Source organism: Hyla sarda, chromosome 3 (genome assembly GCF_029499605.1).
Source record: "Hyla sarda isolate aHylSar1 chromosome 3, aHylSar1.hap1, whole genome shotgun sequence".
Classification (NCBI taxonomy): Eukaryota; Metazoa; Chordata; class Amphibia; order Anura; family Hylidae; genus Hyla; species Hyla sarda.
Genome location: NC_079191.1, coordinates 306,190,393 through 306,211,696, shown reverse-complemented (window position 1 = coordinate 306,211,696; position 21,304 = coordinate 306,190,393). Strand labels below are relative to the sequence as shown.

Below are 21,304 nucleotides of genomic sequence, written 5' to 3'. Positions count from 1 at the left end.
ACACCCATCTTTAAACCTAAAAGAATTATAGGTATGAAAATAAGGGCCTCACACTCAAACATGCTGAACTCAACTGATTTTTCAGTGCACTGTAATACATCTTTGATAACCTGTACATCCGCATTATGAGGGATGCAGATGTACAGGCTCTTAATGTCAGTTGAGGCTAATTTGTAGTTTTCTTGCCCAATAAAGCCATCAAATGTTTGAGTAGATCTCCGGTGTCTCTGCGATATATTGGAGTAAACTGTAACAGGTTTTTGGAGCCAGTCAATAACTTTAGATAGGGCCTCAGTCGCAGAGCTGATCCCCACGACAATCTGCCATCCATGGGGTTGGCTCTGTGACTTGAGTACCTCTAGGGTATTCTATGAGTAACTTGTCAGCTTTTTTTTTTTAGATAACACCCCTAGCTCATTCTTATGAGAGAGATTTTATGTATATGTAAGCCTGTAGTACTTGTTGTTGTTGTTGATATGTTACCATAGTAACTCCCTGTTAGATTGCTTTATAAAGCTGGTGAGTTACGTACCAAGGTATGTATCTGCGCTTGCCCCATCTTCAGGCCCCCTGTCAGAGATTCACATCTGTATGTTTTGTGAATAAAGGATTAGGGATCGACCGATATCGTTTTTTTTTTTTAAGGCCGATACCGATAATCTGTGACCTTTGAGGCTGATAACTTATACCGATATTCCGGTATAAGTTATCGTCTATTCCCCCCACCCAGCCCCGCAGAAGCCGCTGTAGATCAATGATTTTAAGTGGGCGCTTTAAATCAATGAACTGCAGCGGCTTTTGCGGGGCCAGAGACTGCCACCGCCGCCCGCTTCTCTCCCCCTGCCTGTCCTGGGGTCCTGCCTAGTCCAACCACCACCGCCGCTGCCCCATTGCCTCCCCCATCCCCGGTTTTATAATTACCTGTTCCCGGGGTCCGCGTTACTTCTGGCTCCGGTGGCGTCCTGAGCTGTCACTGTGCGCACTGACTGTGACGTCGCATTGAGGACGTCACTCGTCATTGTGCTGCGCAGGACGTCACTGGAGCCAGAAGTAACGCGGACCCCGGGCCCTGGGAACAGATAATTATAAAATAGGGGATGGGGGAGGCAATGGGGCAGTGGCGGTGGTCTCTGGCCGGGGAGGCGGGGCGGGGCATTATCGGCAAGGTAATTGCCGATACCAATAATGTCCAAAATTGTGAATATCGTCCGATTAATATCGCCAAACTGATAATCGGTCGATCCCTATAAAGGATTACTGATCTTCACATTACGTTAGTGGCAGTCTTCATCTATTCTATTGATTGGAGTGTTTTACATACCTGTGTGACTGAGCACCACCATTGGAAGAGAAGCAGTGTGGGTTACTTACACAACCACTATACCTCCCATTATAGACTGTGAGCGGGACTTGTAGCAAGCAGTTCCAAATTAACCCTTCACTTACATATGTTTACTATTGTTAATCTGTTTTCAGACTAGCCCAGGAAAGATATGTTAGCCTGGTTAGGTCTCCTGCAACCCTCACCCTTGTAATGGGCGTGTCCATGAGCAAGCAAAGAAGAAGGCTTTATGAGCTCTCATTTCCTGACTCCTGGCTCCTGCTGCAGGGACCCAGATGACGTGCTGTGGGTACATTGATGTTTCTCGGCTGGGAACTGAATATCAAATTAACCTGTAAGGAGACATCTAGTGGCTAGAATTATAACCACCAAATATAAGGTTAAAAAGCACAGTGGCCCTCATTTACTAAGCCGATCCCAAAAATGTTTATCGGATTTTGTGGACTAAATTTAGGAGCAGGCCTGTGCAACAATGTCTGCGACATTGTGCGTCTAAAAAAAAAAAAAAAAAACAACAATGTCAGAAATCACTTTTTAGAAAACCCTACTAAGGGGCATGGCTACTCAAAAATGCCATAACCAAAATTTTCCCAAAACCCCTTGTTTTTTTTGTCCAAAACCTGACGAAAAAGCGGAGAAGAGTGGATTGTGAAAACTCCACTGCCGGAGGCTGGTGTAAAAACAGGTAAAATGGTCAGGACTTTCCAAAGCATGGTTATTATGGCCAATATGCATAAATAAAGTAAACACTAATTAAAAAGACTCTCTTACTTAACTCGCCTTTCATCCTGACATATCTTCATGACAAAACTGTGCAACCAAGTGTGGAGAACTTTTCACTAAATGTGTATTTTAAATCTTATTGTCTTTGATGTTTGCATTATTTCTTGGTAGTACTTCCTTATATTATATTTTTATTGCACAACTTTATTCGTAGTATTGCCAAAATAATCAACTTTAAGCCTTTTCTTCCACCTGGTCTGTAGAATGTCCTTGCTATGGCTTGCCGCCTCTGTGTAAAAATGCATGCTGAAATGGTATTCCAAAATTTTGTAAATGTTGTTGAAAATATTGTCTCTGGATTTCAGAAAATGCTTTGGAAATTTCATGCTTTTGCATTGCTGGTTGTTGGTGGGGTGTCTCTTGCCTCAGATTCTTACATACCGCAATTTTGGTCTTTTCCGTTGAGGATTAAAAAAAAAACAAAAAACTGCATGCTCCAAAAAAGGACACCGTGCAACAGCTTAGTAAATAACACTCGGAAAAAAACAGAGGAAAAAAAAAAAACACCTACACTCTTGGTCAATATTTTTAAAATAAATCTATTACAGAAAATTTTTGAATTGCTATATCTGCCACAGATTAATATTTTATTTTATTACTTGTTCTGTGTCAACTGCCTGCAATGTTCTTCCTATTGCACTCAGCATATGTGTAAGGTTTCCAATTAACTGGTTGCCGTGTAAGAACGAACCGGCTTGTCCTTACCAGCGAGTACTTGCCACATTAGGGCGAGCCGGCTCGTCCTGAAGCTAAACTGTCACAGCATTTAAACATGCTGTGACAAAGAAGTAACATCGACTGTCATAGACATCGGCCACCGAACTGGCCAGCTGGCCCCGTCACCTGATCTCTGTGATTGGTCAGTCAATCCAGACTGACCAATCACTGCAAAGGCAGTTGAAAAAACTGCCTTTGACACTCCCATATCCTCCGTGCACGGAGATCTGTGAGGACGTCAGAGTTGTGTAAGCTTTGTGTGAAATAAAACATCACACATACCCACAAAGACACCTATAAACACCCCCCCCCTATACCCATCCTAGTGCTCCTGTTCCATAAGCTGTCCCCATGCAGAAATTTCCAAACTGCGGGCCTCCTTATGTTGCTAAACTAGTCACTGGTGGCACAGACAGCAAAAAATAAAATAAAAAAAAGCCTTCACTCCCCAAAAAGTGCTTATCAGTAAGAAATAACTGATCAGCAATCAAGGCAGTCTGCACACAGGGTATGTCTGGCCACACAGCGCAAAACAGTAGCTGGTGGCATTGTCCTGAAAACTCCACAGTTGCTTTTTCCCTCTCGAGTCATGTTGTGAGCCCACAGAACACTTTATGTCAACATATGAGGTATTTCCATACTCGAGAGAAATTGGGCTCCAAATTTTGGGGGCTTTTTCACCTAATACCACTTTTAAAAATGAAAAAAAAAATGGGGCTACAAGAACCTGTTAGTGTAAAAAATGCAGATTTTGATTTTTCTCTTCCACTTTGCTGCTATTCTTGTGAAACACCTAAAGGGTTAACAAACTTTATGAATGTGTTTTTGAATACTTTGAGGGGTGTAGTTTCTATAATGGGGTCATTTATGGGGTATTTCTCACAGAAATGCACCTCAAATCCACTTCAAACTTAACTGGTCCCTAAAAAATTCAGATTTGGAAATTTTAGTGAAAATTTTGAAAATTGCCGCTATACTTTGAAGCCCTTTAATGTCTTCAAAAAGTAAAAACATGTCAACTTTATGATGTATTTGTGAATCAATATAACATTTATTTAGAATATCCATTTTCCTTACAAGCAGAGAGTTTCAAAGTAAGAAAAATGCGAAATTTTCTATTTTTTCATAAAATTTTGGAATTTTTCACCAAGAAATGATGCAAGTATCGACAAAAATTTACCACTAACATAAAGTAGAATATGTCACGAAAATCTCAGAACCAGAATAATCGATAAAAGCATCTCAGAGTTATTAATGCATAAAGTTACAGTGGTCAGAATTGCAAAAAAGGGCTGAGTCCTTAAAGGAGTACTCCGACACGCACCTTTTTCCTTTTATCCCGTCAGGGCTGCAAAATAAAAGAAAACACTTTCTCTTACCTGCCAACGAGCCCCCGGAGCTCCGGTACAGGTGTTCGGTCCCCAGGCTGTATTCTTCTTACTTCCTGTTAGCCCGGCACGTCACACGGAGCTTCAGCCTATCACCGGCAGCAGCGATGTACCGCCTCAGCTGGTGATAGGCTGAAGCTCCGTGTGATGTGCCCGGGGACCGAACAGAAGAATACAGCCCGGGGACCGAACACCTGTACCGGAGTGTACCGGAGCTCCGGGGGCTCGTTGGCAGATAAGAGAAAGTGTGTTTTCTTTTACTTTGCAGCCCGGACGGGATGAAAGGAAAAAAGTGCGCGCCGGAGTACTCCTTTAAGGTGAAAAAGGGCTGATTCCTTAAGGGGTCAGTGTCACCCACACTAACCCGTTGGCACGTATCAGCCCTTGGTAAGTATCACTTTCAAACGTCTCACCTACACTACAAGCCTGTACCAACAGGTAAGTGCAGGTGACACTTAGGACATATTCCCTTTAAATAATTATTATAACATTTTAATTATGCATGACTATGTTTCACTGCGGATAAGGTATATGTTTTACTAGGCTGTCATCTAGAGCGGCACGTCACGACCCCTGCCCGAAGAGTGGGCCGTCACGCCTCCTCCATATATCTCTAAAAGAGCTGTTTGGCAATCTTCGGCTCTTCCATAGAGTCAAGTCACACTATGTTGTGTTCTGATCTGAGAACTGCTATTTTAAGAGGTTAAAGAGGAGTATAAAAAAACTGGATTTATTTGCTGTGCAGAGTGAACCTGTGGAGTTAGTGACTGCATATAGTGCAAGATGATATTTGTGTGAGTAGTTTCAATAGCAATACAGATAGTGGAATTACTGATAGAATTTAAAACAGCATTTTCACTTTTTTTCTCTACTCTACCTCTAGGAGGAGTGGCAAATTGGTCCCAGGTGTATAAGTTTTACTCTGGGACTCAGGTTTGAGTGTGCTCTGGTTCTGAGGGCTGCTGTTTTAAGAGGTGCTGGTTAAAGAGTTGTTTTTTTAAGTAGTTTGTAAGCAGGAGTTGGAGATCCCTAAGTGTAAGTGTTACTTTCCTTACACTGTAGGAACTTTAGACTCATAAAGTCTAGAGAGAATTTAATTGTAATATTTACTGTCTGTTTTTGGCTGTTAATCTGTGCAATCCCCATAACTAAGATACAGTGGGGATCAAAAGTTTGGGCACCCCAGGTAAAAATTTGTATTAATGTGCATAAAGAAGCCAAGGAAAGATTGAAAACTCTCCAAAAGGCATCAAATTACAGATTAGACATTCTTATAATATGTCAATAAAAGTTAGATTTTATTTCCATCATTTACACTTTCAAAATAACAAAAAACAAAAAAATGGCGTCTGCAAAAGTTTGGGCACCCTGCAGAGTTAATATCTTGTACTGCCCCCTTTGGCAAGTATCACAGCTTGTAAATGCTTTTTGTAGCCAGCCAAGAGTCTTTCAATTCTTGTTTGAGGTATCTTTGCCCATTCTTCCTTACAAAAGTCTTCCAGTTCTTTGAGATTTCTGGGCTGTCTGTCACGCACTGCTCTTTTAAGGTCTATCCGTAGATTTTCAATTATGTTGAGGTCCGGAGATTGTGAAGGCCATGGCAAAACCTTCAGTTTACGCCTCTTGATGTAATTCCCCGTGGATTTTGAGGTGGGTTTAGGATCATTATCCATTTGTAGAAGCCATCCTCTCTTTAACTTCAGCTTTTTCACAGATGGCATCAAGTTAGCATCCAAAATTTGCTGAAATTTTATTGAATCCATTTTTCCTTCTACTCGTGAGATGTTCCCTGTGCCACTGGCTGCAATACAACCCCAAAGCATGATTGATCCACCCCCATGCATAACAGTTGGATAGAGTTTTTTTTCATTAAATTCTGTTCCCCTTTTTTCTCCAAATGTACCTTTGCTCATTCCGGCCAAAAAGTTCAATTTTAACCTCATCGGTCCACAGAACCTGTTTCCAAAATGCATCAGGCTTGTCTATATGTTCATTTGCAAAGTTCAAACGCAGATTTTTGTGGTGAGGACGTAGAAGAGGTTTTCTTCTGATGACTCTTCCATGAAGACCATATTTGTACAAGTATCTCTTTATAGTGGAATAGTGTACCACATCTCCAGTGTCTGCCAGATCTTTCTGGAGGGATTGTGCAGTCAAACATGGGTTTTGAATTGTTTCTCTCACAATCCTGCGAGCTGTTCTGTCTGATATTTTTCTTGGTCTTCCAGATCTTGCTTTAACTTCCACTGTTCCTGATGACTGCCATTTCTTAATTACATTCCAAAACAGAGGATATTGACATCTGAAAATGTTTTGCTATCTTCTTATAGCCTTCTCCAGCTTTGTGAGCATCAACTATTTTCAGTTTCAGATTTCTAGACAACTGCTTAGAAGAACCCATGTTGCTGATTGTTGGGGCAAGGTCAGCTGAGTCTGGGCATTTAACCTCTTAAAGACGTAGGGCGTACCTGTACGCCCTACGGTCGGTCCCGGTGTTTAAAACGGGGTCACACCATGACCCTGCATCATACCGGGTCAGTCCCGGCTGCTACCCATAGCCGGGACCCCGGGCTAACAGAACGCGGCATCAGATTGTTGTGCCGCGCGCTATTAACCCTTCAAACATGGTGATCAAAAGTGAAAGTAAACGCTTCCCGGCAGCTCAGTCGGGCTGATCGGGATATCGCGATAAAATCGCGATGTCCCGATCAGCTAGGACGCGAGCGGAGGTCCCCTTACTTGTCTCCTTGATGTCCGATCGGGGTTTGATTGCTCCAAGCCTGCTATGGCTTTGCATGGATCAGCATAAGAGATCAGTGTGTGCAGTGCTATAGCACTGCAAAAAAAAGTGAAAAAAAGAAAAAGGTAATTTAACCCCTTCCCTAATAAAAGTTTGAATCACCCCCCTTTTCCCATAAAAAAAAAAAAACTGTGTAAATAAAAATAAACATCTGGTATCGGCGCGTACGGAAATGTCCGAACTATAAAAATATATCGTTAATTAAATTGCACGGTCAATGGCGTACGTGCAAAAAATTCCAAAGTCCAAAATAGCGTATTTTTGGTCACTTTTTATATCATGAAAAAATGAATAAAAAGCGATCAATAAGTCTGATCAGTACAAAAATGGTACCGATAAAAACTTCAGAACACGGCGCAAAAAATGAGTCCTCATACCTGCCCGTACACGGAAAAATAAAATTATAGGGGTTAGAAGATGAGAATTTTTAACATATAAATTTTCCTGCATGTAGTTCTGATTTTTTTCCGAAGTACGACAATATCCAACCTAATGTCACTGCAAAGTAGAATTGGTGGCATGGCGCAAAAAATAAGCCATCATATGGAACTTTATGTGCAAAATTGAAAGAAAGCGTTATGATTTTTAGAAGGTGATGCGGAAAAAATGAAAATACAAAAATGGAAAAACCCTGCGTCCTTAAGGGGTTAAAACATTTGAGATTGACATCATCGAGTCTTCCCAGATGATGATTGAGAACAATCCTTGACACTGGCAGGTCTCAGGTTTGCAAAGGGGGCAGTGCATGCTATAAATTCTGCAGGGTGCCCAAACTTTTGCAGACGCCATTTTTTTGTTTTCTGTAATTTTTAAAGTGTAATTGATGGAAATAAAATCTAACTTTTGTTGACATAATATAAGAATGTCTAATCTGTAATTTGATGCCTTTTGGAGAATTTTCCATCTTTCCTTGGCTTCTTTATGCACATTAATACAAATTTTTACCTGGAGTGCCTAAACTTTTGATCCCCGCTGTAGCCTCCATGTTGGAAGTGGCGCAGAAGGTGACTGGCAGGACATGGCGGGATGGCAGAAGGTCAGGGCAGGAACACAGGTACTAGATATGACGGAAGCTAGGAACAGATACACAGTAACAGGAGCACAGGGACACAGGACTTAACTAAGGCTAGACAACCAAAGATCCAGCACAGGGAACACGGAGGAGCAGAAACTTATGGACAAGGGACAGGTGCAGACACTTTAATTAATTGATACTGGCCCTTTAAGAAACAGAGCTCCGGCGTGCGTGCCTCCGCCTCTAGGGTGCGCGCGCCGGAGCTCCAGGGAGCAGAGATACAAGAAGGTGAGTGACGGGCTGAGACTCTCATGCGGGCGCGTCCCGCGATGCGAATCTCAGCCCCGCCGGCAGCGGGAACAGGGAACGCTCTAGCTGGAGCGCCACTGTAGCAGCTAGACAGACCCTTATTCCTTATATTTAACCTGTCCAGGGCTAAGGGCCTACAGGTACACCCTCACGTCCTGGGACTAAGGACCAAGGGCGTACCTGTACACCCTGAACATTTACGTTTACCGCCGGTAATCGGGCAGTAAACGAAATGCCTGCTGAAATCGTTCAGCAGGCATCCCGTGACAGGTTTTGATAAATCTCCCCCTTTATACATCAATCGGAACAATTCCCTGGGTTAATATTCTATCCACATAAATCTAGTATCCATAACATGTAATATTATTTTTTTTTTCTCAGTTCCTATGCTTCCTGGTTGATGTTTTGGTCACTTTTGAATGCTGGCGGTGCTTTCACTCTAGTGGTAGCATGAGACAGAGTCTACAACCCACACAAGTGGCTCAGGAAGTGCAGCTCATCCAGGATGGCGAGCTGTGGCAAGAAGGTTTGCTGTGTCTGTCAGCATAGTGTCCAGAGCATGGAGGCACTACCAGGAGACAGGCCAGTACATCATGAGACGTGGAGGAGGCCGTAGGAGGGCAACAACCCAGCAGCAGGACCGCTGCCTTTGTGCATGCAGGAGGAGCACTGCCAGAGCCCTGCAAAATGACCTCCAGCAGGCCACAAATGTGCATGTGTCCACTAAAACTTTCAGAAACAGACTCCATGAGGGGAGCGTGGCTTGCTATGCTGGTGTGAGGACGTGTGTTGGAGGAGCTCCGGTCCTGCACCCTTAAATCTGAGGAGACCTTGCACTCTGTTTATGGGGCACAGCCGAAAAAAGTCCAGGAAGGGGACCCTGACCAGTCCAGCTCCCCCCCCCCCCAGCGAGACTTATCTGGTTATTTCAACCGCTCCTGGCCATGCCGCTGCTCCTCGTTGTCCCCGGCCAAAATGGCGGCTTCCTCCTCTGATGAGCCTCTTCCTACCGTGTGGCCTGCAGGCGGGCCACACTCTCCGCTGGATACTCTCCGGCCACTCCTATTGGCCTCCAGTCAGCTGCCAGAGGTCTCCTGATCCTTGCTGCCTCCCTCCCTGCTGCCAACCATGGATCCCGATGTACTGCAGCCTCCCGCCGACCCCTCTGCCTGGGCAGGATCGCGCTGCTGCCGAAGCTCCTCGGGGATGCTGCACTCCTAAGGTGAGCCGCTTACCATTAGCACACTCCCCTCTGAAGCCTCTGGCACCCGCTGTTCCTGCCAGCCCTGCATCACCTCCTGCCCCTGCCTTTGAGTCACCAGGGGATAATTCACTGGTCCAGCCGGCCTCCATGTGCCTTAGTCCCTGGGTCCCCTGAGGCCTTCCCTGAGGGGCCTGTACCGTGCCACCTGCTCTCATCCTCTGAGTGGCCCCCTGCTCATAGACATTGCCCCTCACCTGTGATTACTTTTTATGCCGTACCCTCCCCCACTCCTGCGGCACCAGTGGTCCTGGCACACCCTCACCGCAGTGGTCCTCTGGCACCTCCTGGGGCTCCCCTAGCCACCGCCCCCCCCTCACTTGAAGCGGGGGGACGTCCTGAGTTGGAGTCTCATGTACTTCTGAGCCTAAGGGGCACTCCACCTGTTTTTCATCCCTCCCCATCTGTCTCACCGCCACCCTGTGCTGCCTCTTCGGTTGGAGGGATGGACCGTCCAATCACTCTTGCGGACTTACGTTCCTTGTTGACTTCATTACCTACCAGAGAGGATTTCTCGTCTATGGCTAAACAAATGGTGGCTGAATGCAAACAAGAATTTGCTCAACTCCGTTCAGAAGTGTCTACCTTGTCATCTAGAGTGGACACGGTTGTTTCTGCTCAAGATTAATCTTCTGCCTCGCTTCATGCTCTACAGGAAACGGTGCAGAAACACAGTAACCAGCTGTTCCTCTTACAACAACATTTGGACGATGTGGAGAACCGCAATAGGCGCAACAATATCCGCCTTCACGGCCTCCCTGAAACAGTGGGCCCTGATGACCTGTATCCTGCTTTGCTGTCAATTTTAAATGACCTGCTGGAGCGACCTGCAGATGCCCATATCGAATTGGATAGGGCCCATAGAGCCCTTCGTCTCCCTCACCCTGATGATCGCCGCCCCCGGAATGTTATCTGCCGGGTCCATTTCTATGCCATTAAAGAGGACATTCTCCGTGCTGCCCGCACTCTCCGCCGGATTCTCTTCAAGGATATTGAGGTGCAACTCTACCCTGACCTGTCCCGCCATACTTTGGCTCAGCGTGCAGCCCTCTGACCGCTGTTGGACTTACTTGGAGAAAAGGGCCTCATTTACCGCTGGGGCTTTCCGTTCGCACTTATGGTGCGGAAGGATGGCAAGACTTCTACTCTTCGCTCCCCAGATGATCTCCCAGGACTCTTACGGGACTTGGCCTTGCCATCAGTCTCCTTGCCTGACTGGCCCATGCTTGCTCCCAAGCTGCCCATTCACCAGTCTCCCCAGAAGTCCCCTAAACAGGCCCATTCTGGACTTCCACCGCGGGGTCCTCGATTACATGCTGGGAAACTGTCCCCTCTTCCTCCCGAGCAGGGCCTTCCTCTGCTACCTGATTGTTGTAATGTTATACTGATGATTGCTGTTTTCATTTTTTGTTTGCCAGATTTTTCCTGACTCCTGCTGGTTTATCAAGTGTTTCTTTCATGTGCCTCTTCTTCCTTCTCCCTCCTTCCTTGCCTTATGTCCTATTTTACACTCTATTTTTTCCTTTCGCTCTCATTGTCTCTAATGAATGGTCTCCTCCTCATCATGCATGTTTCTATAGGTTCTCGTGGGGTGTGGCCCCAGTTCTCCCCTCTCCCCCCTTAGGGTGGTGACTCCGTCGGGTTCTGTACCTGGTGTCTGTCTCCTTGGTCGTTGACCGCTTCTTGGTTAGTCTGAGCTGCAGCGGTGTATCTGCTGCTTTCTCTGTTTCTCCCCTTTCATCTCTTCTTCTTTCAGCTTTTTTATGGTCTTTTTTCTTCTTTTCTGCTGGTTTCTCCCCTTCTATCTCTTTCTTTTTTTCTACCCTTTTTTTTTTTGGTCCTCTCTCCCCTTTCCTACTCCCCTCCCCCTTTCTGGGGCACCTGTCTGGTGTGAACTACTCCGCGTCGTCCTCCTATGGCGGTGCTCCACATAGCCTCCTTCAGTGTGACAGGCTTTAACTCCCCTGCAAAGCGAACACAGATGCTGCACCATCTCCACAGGCATAAAGTCCACATCGCTTGCTTTCAGGAAACCCACTTCAACGTTGGTCATGCCCCTGCCCTTAAGAATAGACACTACCCGATATGGTTCTGTGCTAATAATCCAGACGCGCGAGCTAAGGGGGTTGCTATCGCTATCCATAAATCCCTTGTCCACCAGGTTTTAAATGTTTGTTTGGACCCACGGGCCCGTCATATAGTTTTATCCCTTTCCCTGGGGGGTTCCACACTCACTGTAGTTAATGCTTATGCTCCCAATCAAGGTCAGGTGGACTTCCTGGTCGACCTTGTCGACTCTGCCTTGCCCGTGGTCTCGGGGACTGTGGTCCTATGTGGGGATCTCAATTTGACTCTGGACCCTACCCTGGACAATTCCACGGGTCGCTCCGGTATATCTTATGCTGCTATTAAACGTGTGAAGAGGGCCCTAGCTCTCCTGCAGCTGTTTGAAGTTTGGCGGCTCCAGCACCCCTCAGACAAAGATTACAGTTTTTCTCTCCCCCAAATGGGTCGTACAGTCGACTGGACTACATCCTGGTCCAACATAGTGCCTTGCCATGGGTCGTGTCCACGTCCATTGGCAATATTTTGTCGTCTGACCATGCCCCAATTTTTTGCACTCTCCATCTTCCGTCGGAGACTCACTCTGCCTGGTCGTGGAGACTAAATGAATCCCTGCTCCTGGACCCATTATGTCTAGCGGATCTGACCGCGACTGTGTCCTCCTTTCTAGTTGACCACCAATCTGACTCCATGGCCCCTTGCTATCAATGGGAAGCCCTCAAGTGTGTCCTTCGGGGGGTTCTCATTAAGCATGGCTCCCGCCTGAAAAAGGGCCGGGCGCAGGCTCTCCGTGACGCTCTACACCGGGTCTCCTCTCTGGAATTGTCCCATAAACGCTCCCTCTCCCTTGCAGTTCTTCGTGAATTGCAGCTTGCTAGGCTCGAGGTTAAGCGCTTGCTAGAAGAATCTTGGGGTCGCTGGCTCCAAATGGGTCGCAGTAGGTTCTACGAGTACGGGAACAAGAGTGGTCGCATGTTGGCCCGGGCGCTACGCACCTGTCTGGCCCAAACCCATATCCCCTGTATTCGCTCTTGCGCTGGCTCGGTAGTCCATCTAATCCCGGATATCGTTTCCACTTTCCACCCCTTTTTCTCTGATCTATACAATCTACCTTCTCCTTCGTCGCTTCCACCCTCACCCTTCCCTACTGTTCCCCCGGACGCCTTGGAGAGGCTGGAAGCCCCCTTCTCTGAGGAGGAATTAGCCCTAGTCATTAAAGACCTCCCGAGTGGGAAGAGCCCTGGCCCTGATGGGTATACGGCCAAGTTTTACAAAACCCTCATGGACTCCCTGTCCCCGCTCATGCTCCGAGCCTACAATTCTATCTCTCCCTCCACTCCCATCCCAGCCTCCTCCATGTTAGCCCATATAGTGGTCCTGCCCAAGCCGGGTAAAGACCCCCAATTGTGTGAGAGCTACCGCCCTATTTCCCTTTTAAACGTAGACCTAAAAATCTATTCTAAATTACTGGCAGTCCGCCTTAATTCCATCCTTCCTTCCCTGATACATCTTGGGATGGGTTTTGTGCCCGGGAGGGAAGCCAGAGATAACCCCATTAAGACTATTGACCTTATCCACTATGCTAATACTGCTAAGTTACCCTTGATGGTGTTTTCTCTTGATGCCGAGAAGGCGCTTGATCGAATCTCCTGGCCCTCCCTGGCGCAAACTTTACAACACGCTGGCCTTGGCCCCAACTTTGTAGCTAAGGTCTTAGCCCTATATGACTCTCCATCTGCCCGCTTAAAAATTAATGGCTCCCTGTCAGATCCCTTTCCTATTCGTAATGGTACCCGTCAAGGGTGCCCCCTTTCCCCTCTGCTGTACGTCCTGGTGATGGAGCATCTTTTGGCTGGAATTAGAGCAGATCCTGATATCCGGGGGGTCACTGTCTGTGACACTGAATACAAATGCTCTGCTTTTGCTGGTGATCTTTTAGTCTACCTTACAGACCCTGTGGTATCGCTGCCAAATATCATGGCCCGACTTAGGGACTTTGGCACTTTGTCTAACTTCAAAATTAACTATTCTAAATCTGAGGCACTGGGTGTCTCCTTACCGGGACGTGCAATGGAATCTCTACGTTTGTCCTTTCCTTTTACCTAGCCTCCTCAGGGCATCATTTACTTAGGCACCAGGATGCCCTCCGACCTCTCTCAACTGTTCCCCCTCAACTTTTCTCCCTTGTTGGCACAGTTTCATGCGGACTTGACCTCCTTAGATAGATGGGAGTTCTCTTGATTTGGTCGGATGAGTATCCTGAAAATGAACCTTCTGCCCCACCTATTATACCTCCTGCAGACCATCCCCATCCTCCTCCCTTCATCCTTCTGGCGACTTGTACATCGTTGCTTTGGGTTGTTTGTCTGGTCATCGACACATCCCCTATTGAATCGCCTTCTACTTTCTAGGCCAAAATTGTCTGGGGGAGCGGGTCTACCTGACTGCCGATTATACTATCCTTATAGATTATACTATCCTTACACTCTGCCGGAACGGGTGGTTGTCTAATTGACCGTCAGGGTCCCCTTCTCCCAGTGACCGACCACCCAGATTTCCTGCCCGGGGCTTCCACTGAGGGTCCAGGGGTGTGGAAATTTGAAAAAAAAACTACTTGTCCAAGGGACTAAAGCGGAACACAATCTACTTGTCCCTCAAGAAAATCCACTTGTCCTGGTATATAAAATAATTTCAACCAAAATAGCCTGATCCCCCCCCCCCCACTAGACCACCAGGGATGGATATAAGATCCCTTTAGACACTGCTGTCAACTTAGACAGCGGTGATCTAATGGTTTAATAGCCGGCCCTGGCGATCGCAGTATGCCAGGCTATTAGCGGCGAGAGAGCTGTAACTTTCTCCTTTTATGCCCGAGGCAAGGCCCCCCCCCCCCATCTGACCCCTATAACGCCAATTTTTCTATATACAGGGATGTATGAGGGTAATCTTATGTGCCGTGATCTGTAGTTTTTATCAGAACTATTTATTATCAGAAGTTTTATTAGGAAAAGGGCTTATTCACATATATATGCACTTTTTAAAATATTTTAATCACTATTTTTCAGTCTTCATAGGGACTTATACACAGAGTCTGGGGTGTGTTCTGCTTCTCCAGTTTGTGTGGTGCATTTAATTTACTCTAATTTATGTGTCAGAAAATGCTGGAAGTTGCATTTAGTTAGTAGATAACTACAACACCCAGCATGCCCTGATACAGCCTATGGTTCTGTGGGTGTTGCACTGTATAGTAGTACAGTTAAGGTTATTGTGTAACATGCTGGGAGTTGTAGTTTTGGTTTGTGTCAGCTTTAGAGCCATAGTCTGTGTCAAGGAATACTGGGAATTACAGTTAGAAACTACAACACCCAGCATGCCCTGATGCAGCCTATGGCTCTGCAGCTGACCCGAACCAAAACTACAACTCCCAGCATGTTACACTTTATAGTTCTACAGTTTAGGTTATGGTGTAACATGCTGGGAGTTGTAGTTTTGGTTCGGGCGTGTTTGCGTGCATCCGTGGGGCTCTTGGTCGTCGGGTGAGTATGAAGGGGGCGGAATTCTGGGGGTGCAATTTAGTGCGGGTGACCAGAAGCCACTAAAAATAAAAAATTAGATAGCACAACTGGCAACAGCACTTGTCAGTCCGCCCCTGTACAAAACATACATGCATACGCATCATTCATACACATATACATACACCGGGCCACTGACCCCTATATTATACAGTATATACATACATCATACATAGACACATCATACATACATACATACACCGGCCACTGCCTCCTATATTATACAGTATATACATACATACACCGGCCACTGACCCCTATATTATACAGTATATACATACATCATACATAGACACATCATACATACATACACTGGCCACTGCCCCCTATATTATACAGTATATACATACATCATACATAGACACATCATACATACATACACCGCCACTGCCCCCTATATTATACAGTATATACATACATAGACACATCATACATACATAAACCGGCCACTGCCCCCTATATTATACAGTATATACATACATCATACATAGACACATCATACATATACATACCCCGGCCACTGCCCCCTATATTATACATTACATACATCATACATACAGACACATCATACATACACCTGCCACTGCTTCCCCATCATACATTACATACACACATCATACATACACAGACATCATACACACATCGTATATACACAGACATCATACACACATATATATACACATCACACATACACTCAAACCATACACATACAACATACACCATACATATACACACATCATACATACACCCGCTGCTGATACACCCCCCCTAATTATACATTACATACATATACAACCACCCTTCCCGCCGCCTGCATGCTCGGCCTCCTCACCTGAGCTTCACACTCACTTGCTTCTACATTACACAAGAAGTAGGGGGAGAGCGAGGACGAACACAGCTCCGTACACAGCTCCTCCCCTCCCCCGCACACTGCTCCATCCCCCTCCACGTGATCTGTCTCCACAGGACCTCGTCTACCACGGAGAGGCTGCAAGTTTGCACGGGGAAAACACAGAGCAGGGGAGCAGGGGGGAGAGGACGTCTGTGCAGAGCTCCTTCACCTCCATAATGACTGCTATGTGTGAGGAGGAGGACAGACTGCACTGCTTGGGAGGATTTCTGTGTGTGAGGAGGACAGACTGCACTGCACAGGGAGGATTTCTGTGTGTGAGGAGGACAGACTGCACTGCATGGGGAGGATTTGTGTGTGTGAAGAGGAAAGACTGCACTGCACGGGGAGGATTTCTGTGTGTGAGGAGGACAGACTGCACTGCACGGGGAGGATTTCTGTGTGAAAGAGGACAGACTGGGGCACGGGGTGGGTTCTCTGAGCAGCGGTCCCCGGCTACTGAAATCAGCTGGGGGCCGCCGCCCCCTCCATACACCCTGAGCGCGGGTGTGAGGTGAGATTTCTGACGTCGGGCTGGCCCTGCTAGCCCGATACAGGGCTAAATCTATGAAAAATTCATCTGCCCGGCGCCCAAAACTACTTGTCCCGGGCGTCGGGCGATAGGATTCCCACATCCCTGGGGTCCCTTTCTTGCTGCTTCTAGATCTCACCCCTTGCGCTTTTACCATGTCCTAGCTGGGCACCAGCTTAAGTCCTTGGACACCCTGATGACGGAGAGGCCGTCCTCTCGCCGGGCCCCCTTTGCTTACATTCAGTTGCCCCATTTTTACTCCTCTCTTCCGACGTCTTTGGGGTTGCACCGCGCACTATCACCATTCGAGCATCTATGCATTGCCTCCTCATACGCTAGGCACTCCATCTCTATTTTGTATGACTTGTTGCTGTCCTCTAGATCCCTGTCCCTCCCGGCATATTGTCGTGCGTGGGAAAACGAGCTGGGAAAAACATTCACCCCGGAAGACTGGGCGAGATGTTTCTACCTCACCCACAAGTCAGCAATTGCTACCAAAGGAAACATGCTACAAAATCATGTCTTGGTGGTACCAGGTGCCGGCGACTCTTCACTGCTGGTATCCTTCAGTCCCGAAGGCTTGTTGGCGGTGTGGAACTTCTGTGGGTATAATGACGCATATATGGTGGGATTGCCCTGTGCTTGCTTCTTTTTGGTTTCAGTTTTGCATGTCATCCAAGAGGTGTCCCGAGTTCATATCCCTTCTACTCCTGAAGCGGTTTTGCTTTTTATGTTTCCCATGGCGCAAGCTTGTTATAAACAGTCCCTAGCGACATTTGCTTCAGGCGGCGAAAACGGTCATTCCTCGGAGGTGGAAGTCTGCTGACCCTCCTTCCTTGGAGGAATGGTTTGCAGAGGTCGCACATGTCCAGCACATGGAGGCACTCATGTCTATCCTCCCGGCGGACGCAGTATGCACGGAAACCACCTGGCTCCTCTGGTCGCAGTTCTGCTCCTTTGATAGATACCGGTCCCTGTCATAATTCCTGTGGGTTAGTATGGTTGTATTACTCCTCCAAGGTTTCCCCTCTTGCTCTAGTGGCTTCCCACCAGCCGGGGTCCCTCTCTATGACCTCTTACTATTGCCTCTTACTATTCCTTTCTTTTTCTCCTTCTGCTCTCCTTTTCCTATTCTTTGTCGTGTTCTTTCTTTTTGGTTTCTGACTCTCTTGGCAATGTGTAAATTTCTTTTTGCATTTTTTGATATACTGGAGCGGCCCTTCACATGACTGCTATATAGTTGTCTCTCCTTTACTATACCGGGTTTGTTTATGATCCCTGTTGTCCGTTTATGTCGCTTTTACTACAGTTTTCATTGCCTTCTCCTTATATTCCATACCATATGTTGAGTTATACGCTGCTCTGATTTGGTGTCAATGTTTTTGTCCTATCGGCCTCCCAAGGCTCTTGGACCACTGTTTGTTTGCATTTTTCCATGCACACCTTGATTGTGTATTATTTTCTCTGTATTTATCAATAAAAAAAAAATGTTTTGAATGTGAAAAAAGAAACAGACTCCATGAGGGTAGTATGAGGGCCCGACGTCCGCAGGTAGGGATGGTGCTTACAGCCCAACACTGTGCAGGACGTTTGGCATTTGACAGAGATCACCAAGATTGGCAAATTCGCCACTGGCGCCCTGTGCTCTTCACAGATGAAAGCAGGTCCACACTGAGCACATGTGACAGACGTGACAGACTCTGGAGATGCCGTGGAGAATGTTCTGCTGAATGCAACGTCCTCCAGCATGACCGGTTTGGCGGTGGGTCAATAATGGTGTGGGGTGGCATTTCTTTGGGGACCGCACAGCCCTCCATGTGCTTGCCAGAGGCAGCCTGACTGCCATTAAGTACCGAGATGAGATCCTCAGACCCTGTGTGAGACCATATGCTGGTGTGGTTGGCCCTGGGTTCCTCCTAATGCAAGACAATGCTAGACCTCATGTGGCTGGAGTGTGTCATATATATATATATATATATATATATATATAAAATTAAACATGCAATATTTTACAATGTAAAAACATTTCTGAAAATGTACTGTTTGACAGATATATACTTACTAAGCCCCCCATATGCCATCTTTATTTTTACTTGTTGCTTTTGCATCCACTAAGACAATCATGCATGCTCAGTTCAACTACATATTGCTTGTTTCTTCTATGTATGCAAGGGGATTGTGGGAAAGTGTGCCCCCTACTGTATGGCAACAGCAGGGTCACAGTGCATAGAGGATTCAAGTAAGTGATCAGATCTGTGGGGGAGAAGAACAGTACAGCAATTAAGGTAATTTTACCTTTAAAACCAGCACATTTTTACTAGGGATCGACCGATATTGTTTTTGTAGGGCCGATACCGATAGTCGGTGGAGGTTAGGGCCGATAGCCGATAACTTATACCGATATTCCGGTATAAGTTATCAGCTATTTATCCCCCCGCAACACAGCTGCAGATTGCGCTTTAAATCAATGCAATGCAGTGACTTTTGCGGTGCCATAGGCCGCCGCCGCCACCCGCTTCTCTCCCCCTGCCTGTCCGGGGGTCCTGAGTCCTAAACCGCCACCGCTCCCCCCACCGCCGCACCGCTCCCCCACCGCCACACCGCTCCGCGCCCCCTACCGCCGCGCGCACTGGCCCCGGACCCATTGCCTCCCCCATCCCCGGTTTTACAATTACCTGTTACCGGGGTCCACTCTACATCTGGCTCCTGTGGCGTCCTCCTGAGCTGTCACTGTGCGCACTGACGGTGACGTCACGTCGCGCACGTCACGTAACTCGTCATTGCGCACAGTGTCACGCAGGACGCAGCAGGAGCTAGAAGTAGCGTGGGCCCCGGGAACAGGTAATTATATAACCGGGGACGGGGGAGGCAATGGGGCTGGGGCGGTGCGGTGGAGGGTGCGACGCGGTGCATTGCGGCGGGTTGGAGGGGGGCAGTTGCGGTTCTGGGGTTGGCGGTCGCGGGGCGGTGCGGGGGGCATTATCGGCTTATCGGCAAGGTAATTGCCGATACCGATAATGCCCAAAATCGTGATTGTCGGACGATATCGGCCAAACCGATAATCGGTCGATCCCTAATTTTTACTCCTTCACATATATGTATTTAATACACGTCTGATTTTACAAACTTACCTTTGTGGGAAAATACCTATAAGCAAAATTTTTTTTTATTAGTTTTCATGATTATGTTGAATTAGAATCATAAATTGGATATTGTCAGGTTGGCTTGCTCATGTAGCACAAATGTAACATTAATTGTATCAGTATGTTTTCTATGTTGGAGCAGTATGTTATGTTTTAGACAATATTGTTTCTCCCCATGATTATTTTCTCAACTATACATTGGAACTGGGCAATGGTAACAAGGACTTTCTTTCTAGTGCCTTCATTTCTGTCTAATGCTGTGTTGTGACTGTGACACATAGGTGTCAATAATGTGACTATAACATTATTAAGTGTTTAGGACACATATGACTGTTAGGTGTCTACATGACTTTAATACATGTAATTTAATAGGGCCCATACTTGTGGAATCCGTGCTGGAATTTTACTGTGGAAATAAGTGTTTAAAATCAGTCTTATTGATTAAAGGGGTACTCCGGTGGAAAACAATTTTTTTAAATCAACTGGTACCAGAAAATCTTAATCCTTCCAGTTCTCATAAGCTGCTATATGCTCTACAGGAAGTTCTTTTCTTTTTGAATTTCTTTACTGTCCGACCACAGTGCTCTCTGCTGACACCTTTATCCATGTCAGGAACTGTCCAGAGCAGGAGAGGTTTGCTGAACAGAGTCAGGAATCTGTTTAAATTTGGCACCATTTGATTTAAAAAAAAATTTCCACAAGAGGAGTACCCCTTTAATGGGCTTTTCTGGGCCGATTCCAGCAGAAACATTTATTCTTTAGGCTTTGAAAGTTCTTTTATGAAACTTTCAATGTTACACATTAATTTAGACGGAATATTCGTAGTGTGCATGGGGCTTAACATGGCTGTCATCCTAATTTCCAATTTATAATAGTAATAAATATTAACGTATAATAATGTATTAAAGACTTTGCAGTATTATTGTACAAATCACACAATATAAATGCTTTTAGATAACAGAAAAAAACATACAATTTACTATTTATTATTTTACTGGGTTTCCTGCTACTGTTTTGCTATTTACTTGCAGCAAACACGTATTGAGGGAGTATAAATCCTTGCTAATAGAAACCCAGGGGACCTTGTATCTTGTAATATGTGGTTGTATTATTATATGGGTATATTTACCGTTAGTATTAAAAGATAACATTATTAAAAGTAATGATCTCTCTTAACAGTCTTTAGATGAACCTCCCTTCCTGTCGGATGGCACAGATGTAAGTGCTAAATACAGGGGTGCATTCTGTGAAGCCAAAATAAAGGCAACCAAAAGGCTTGTGAAAGTCAAGGTATGTTGTGCTCTAAACTAAGTCACTAAATAAAATCTTATATGTTATATACCTTTCGTATAATAAAAAAATCCTTGTTTTCTAATATTGCATAGGCTCCAAATGGTTGAAAGAGTCTTACAGAGCTGTTAAAGGGTTACTCCCGTGGAAAACTTTTTTTTTTTTTTTTAAATCAACTGGTGCCAGAAAGTTAAACAGA

At 46.0% G+C, this 21,304-nt stretch overlaps 1 protein-coding gene across 6 annotated transcripts in view; it reads left to right on the top strand.

The window, feature by feature from the left end:
- Positions 1-21,304, top strand: part of ARID4B (AT-rich interaction domain 4B) — a 424,644-nt gene that overhangs the window by 66,911 nt on the left and 336,429 nt on the right. For 5 of the 6 annotated variants that reach the window (XM_056566987.1, XM_056566991.1, XM_056566990.1 and 2 more), the window contains exon 3: positions 20,995-21,105. The exons of the other annotated variant lie outside the window; for it this stretch is intronic. In XM_056566987.1, the coding sequence (XP_056422962.1) occupies positions 20,995-21,105 (111 nt within the window). The remainder of the gene's footprint in view (positions 1-20,994; positions 21,106-21,304) is intronic. 6 annotated transcript variants of the gene reach the window in all.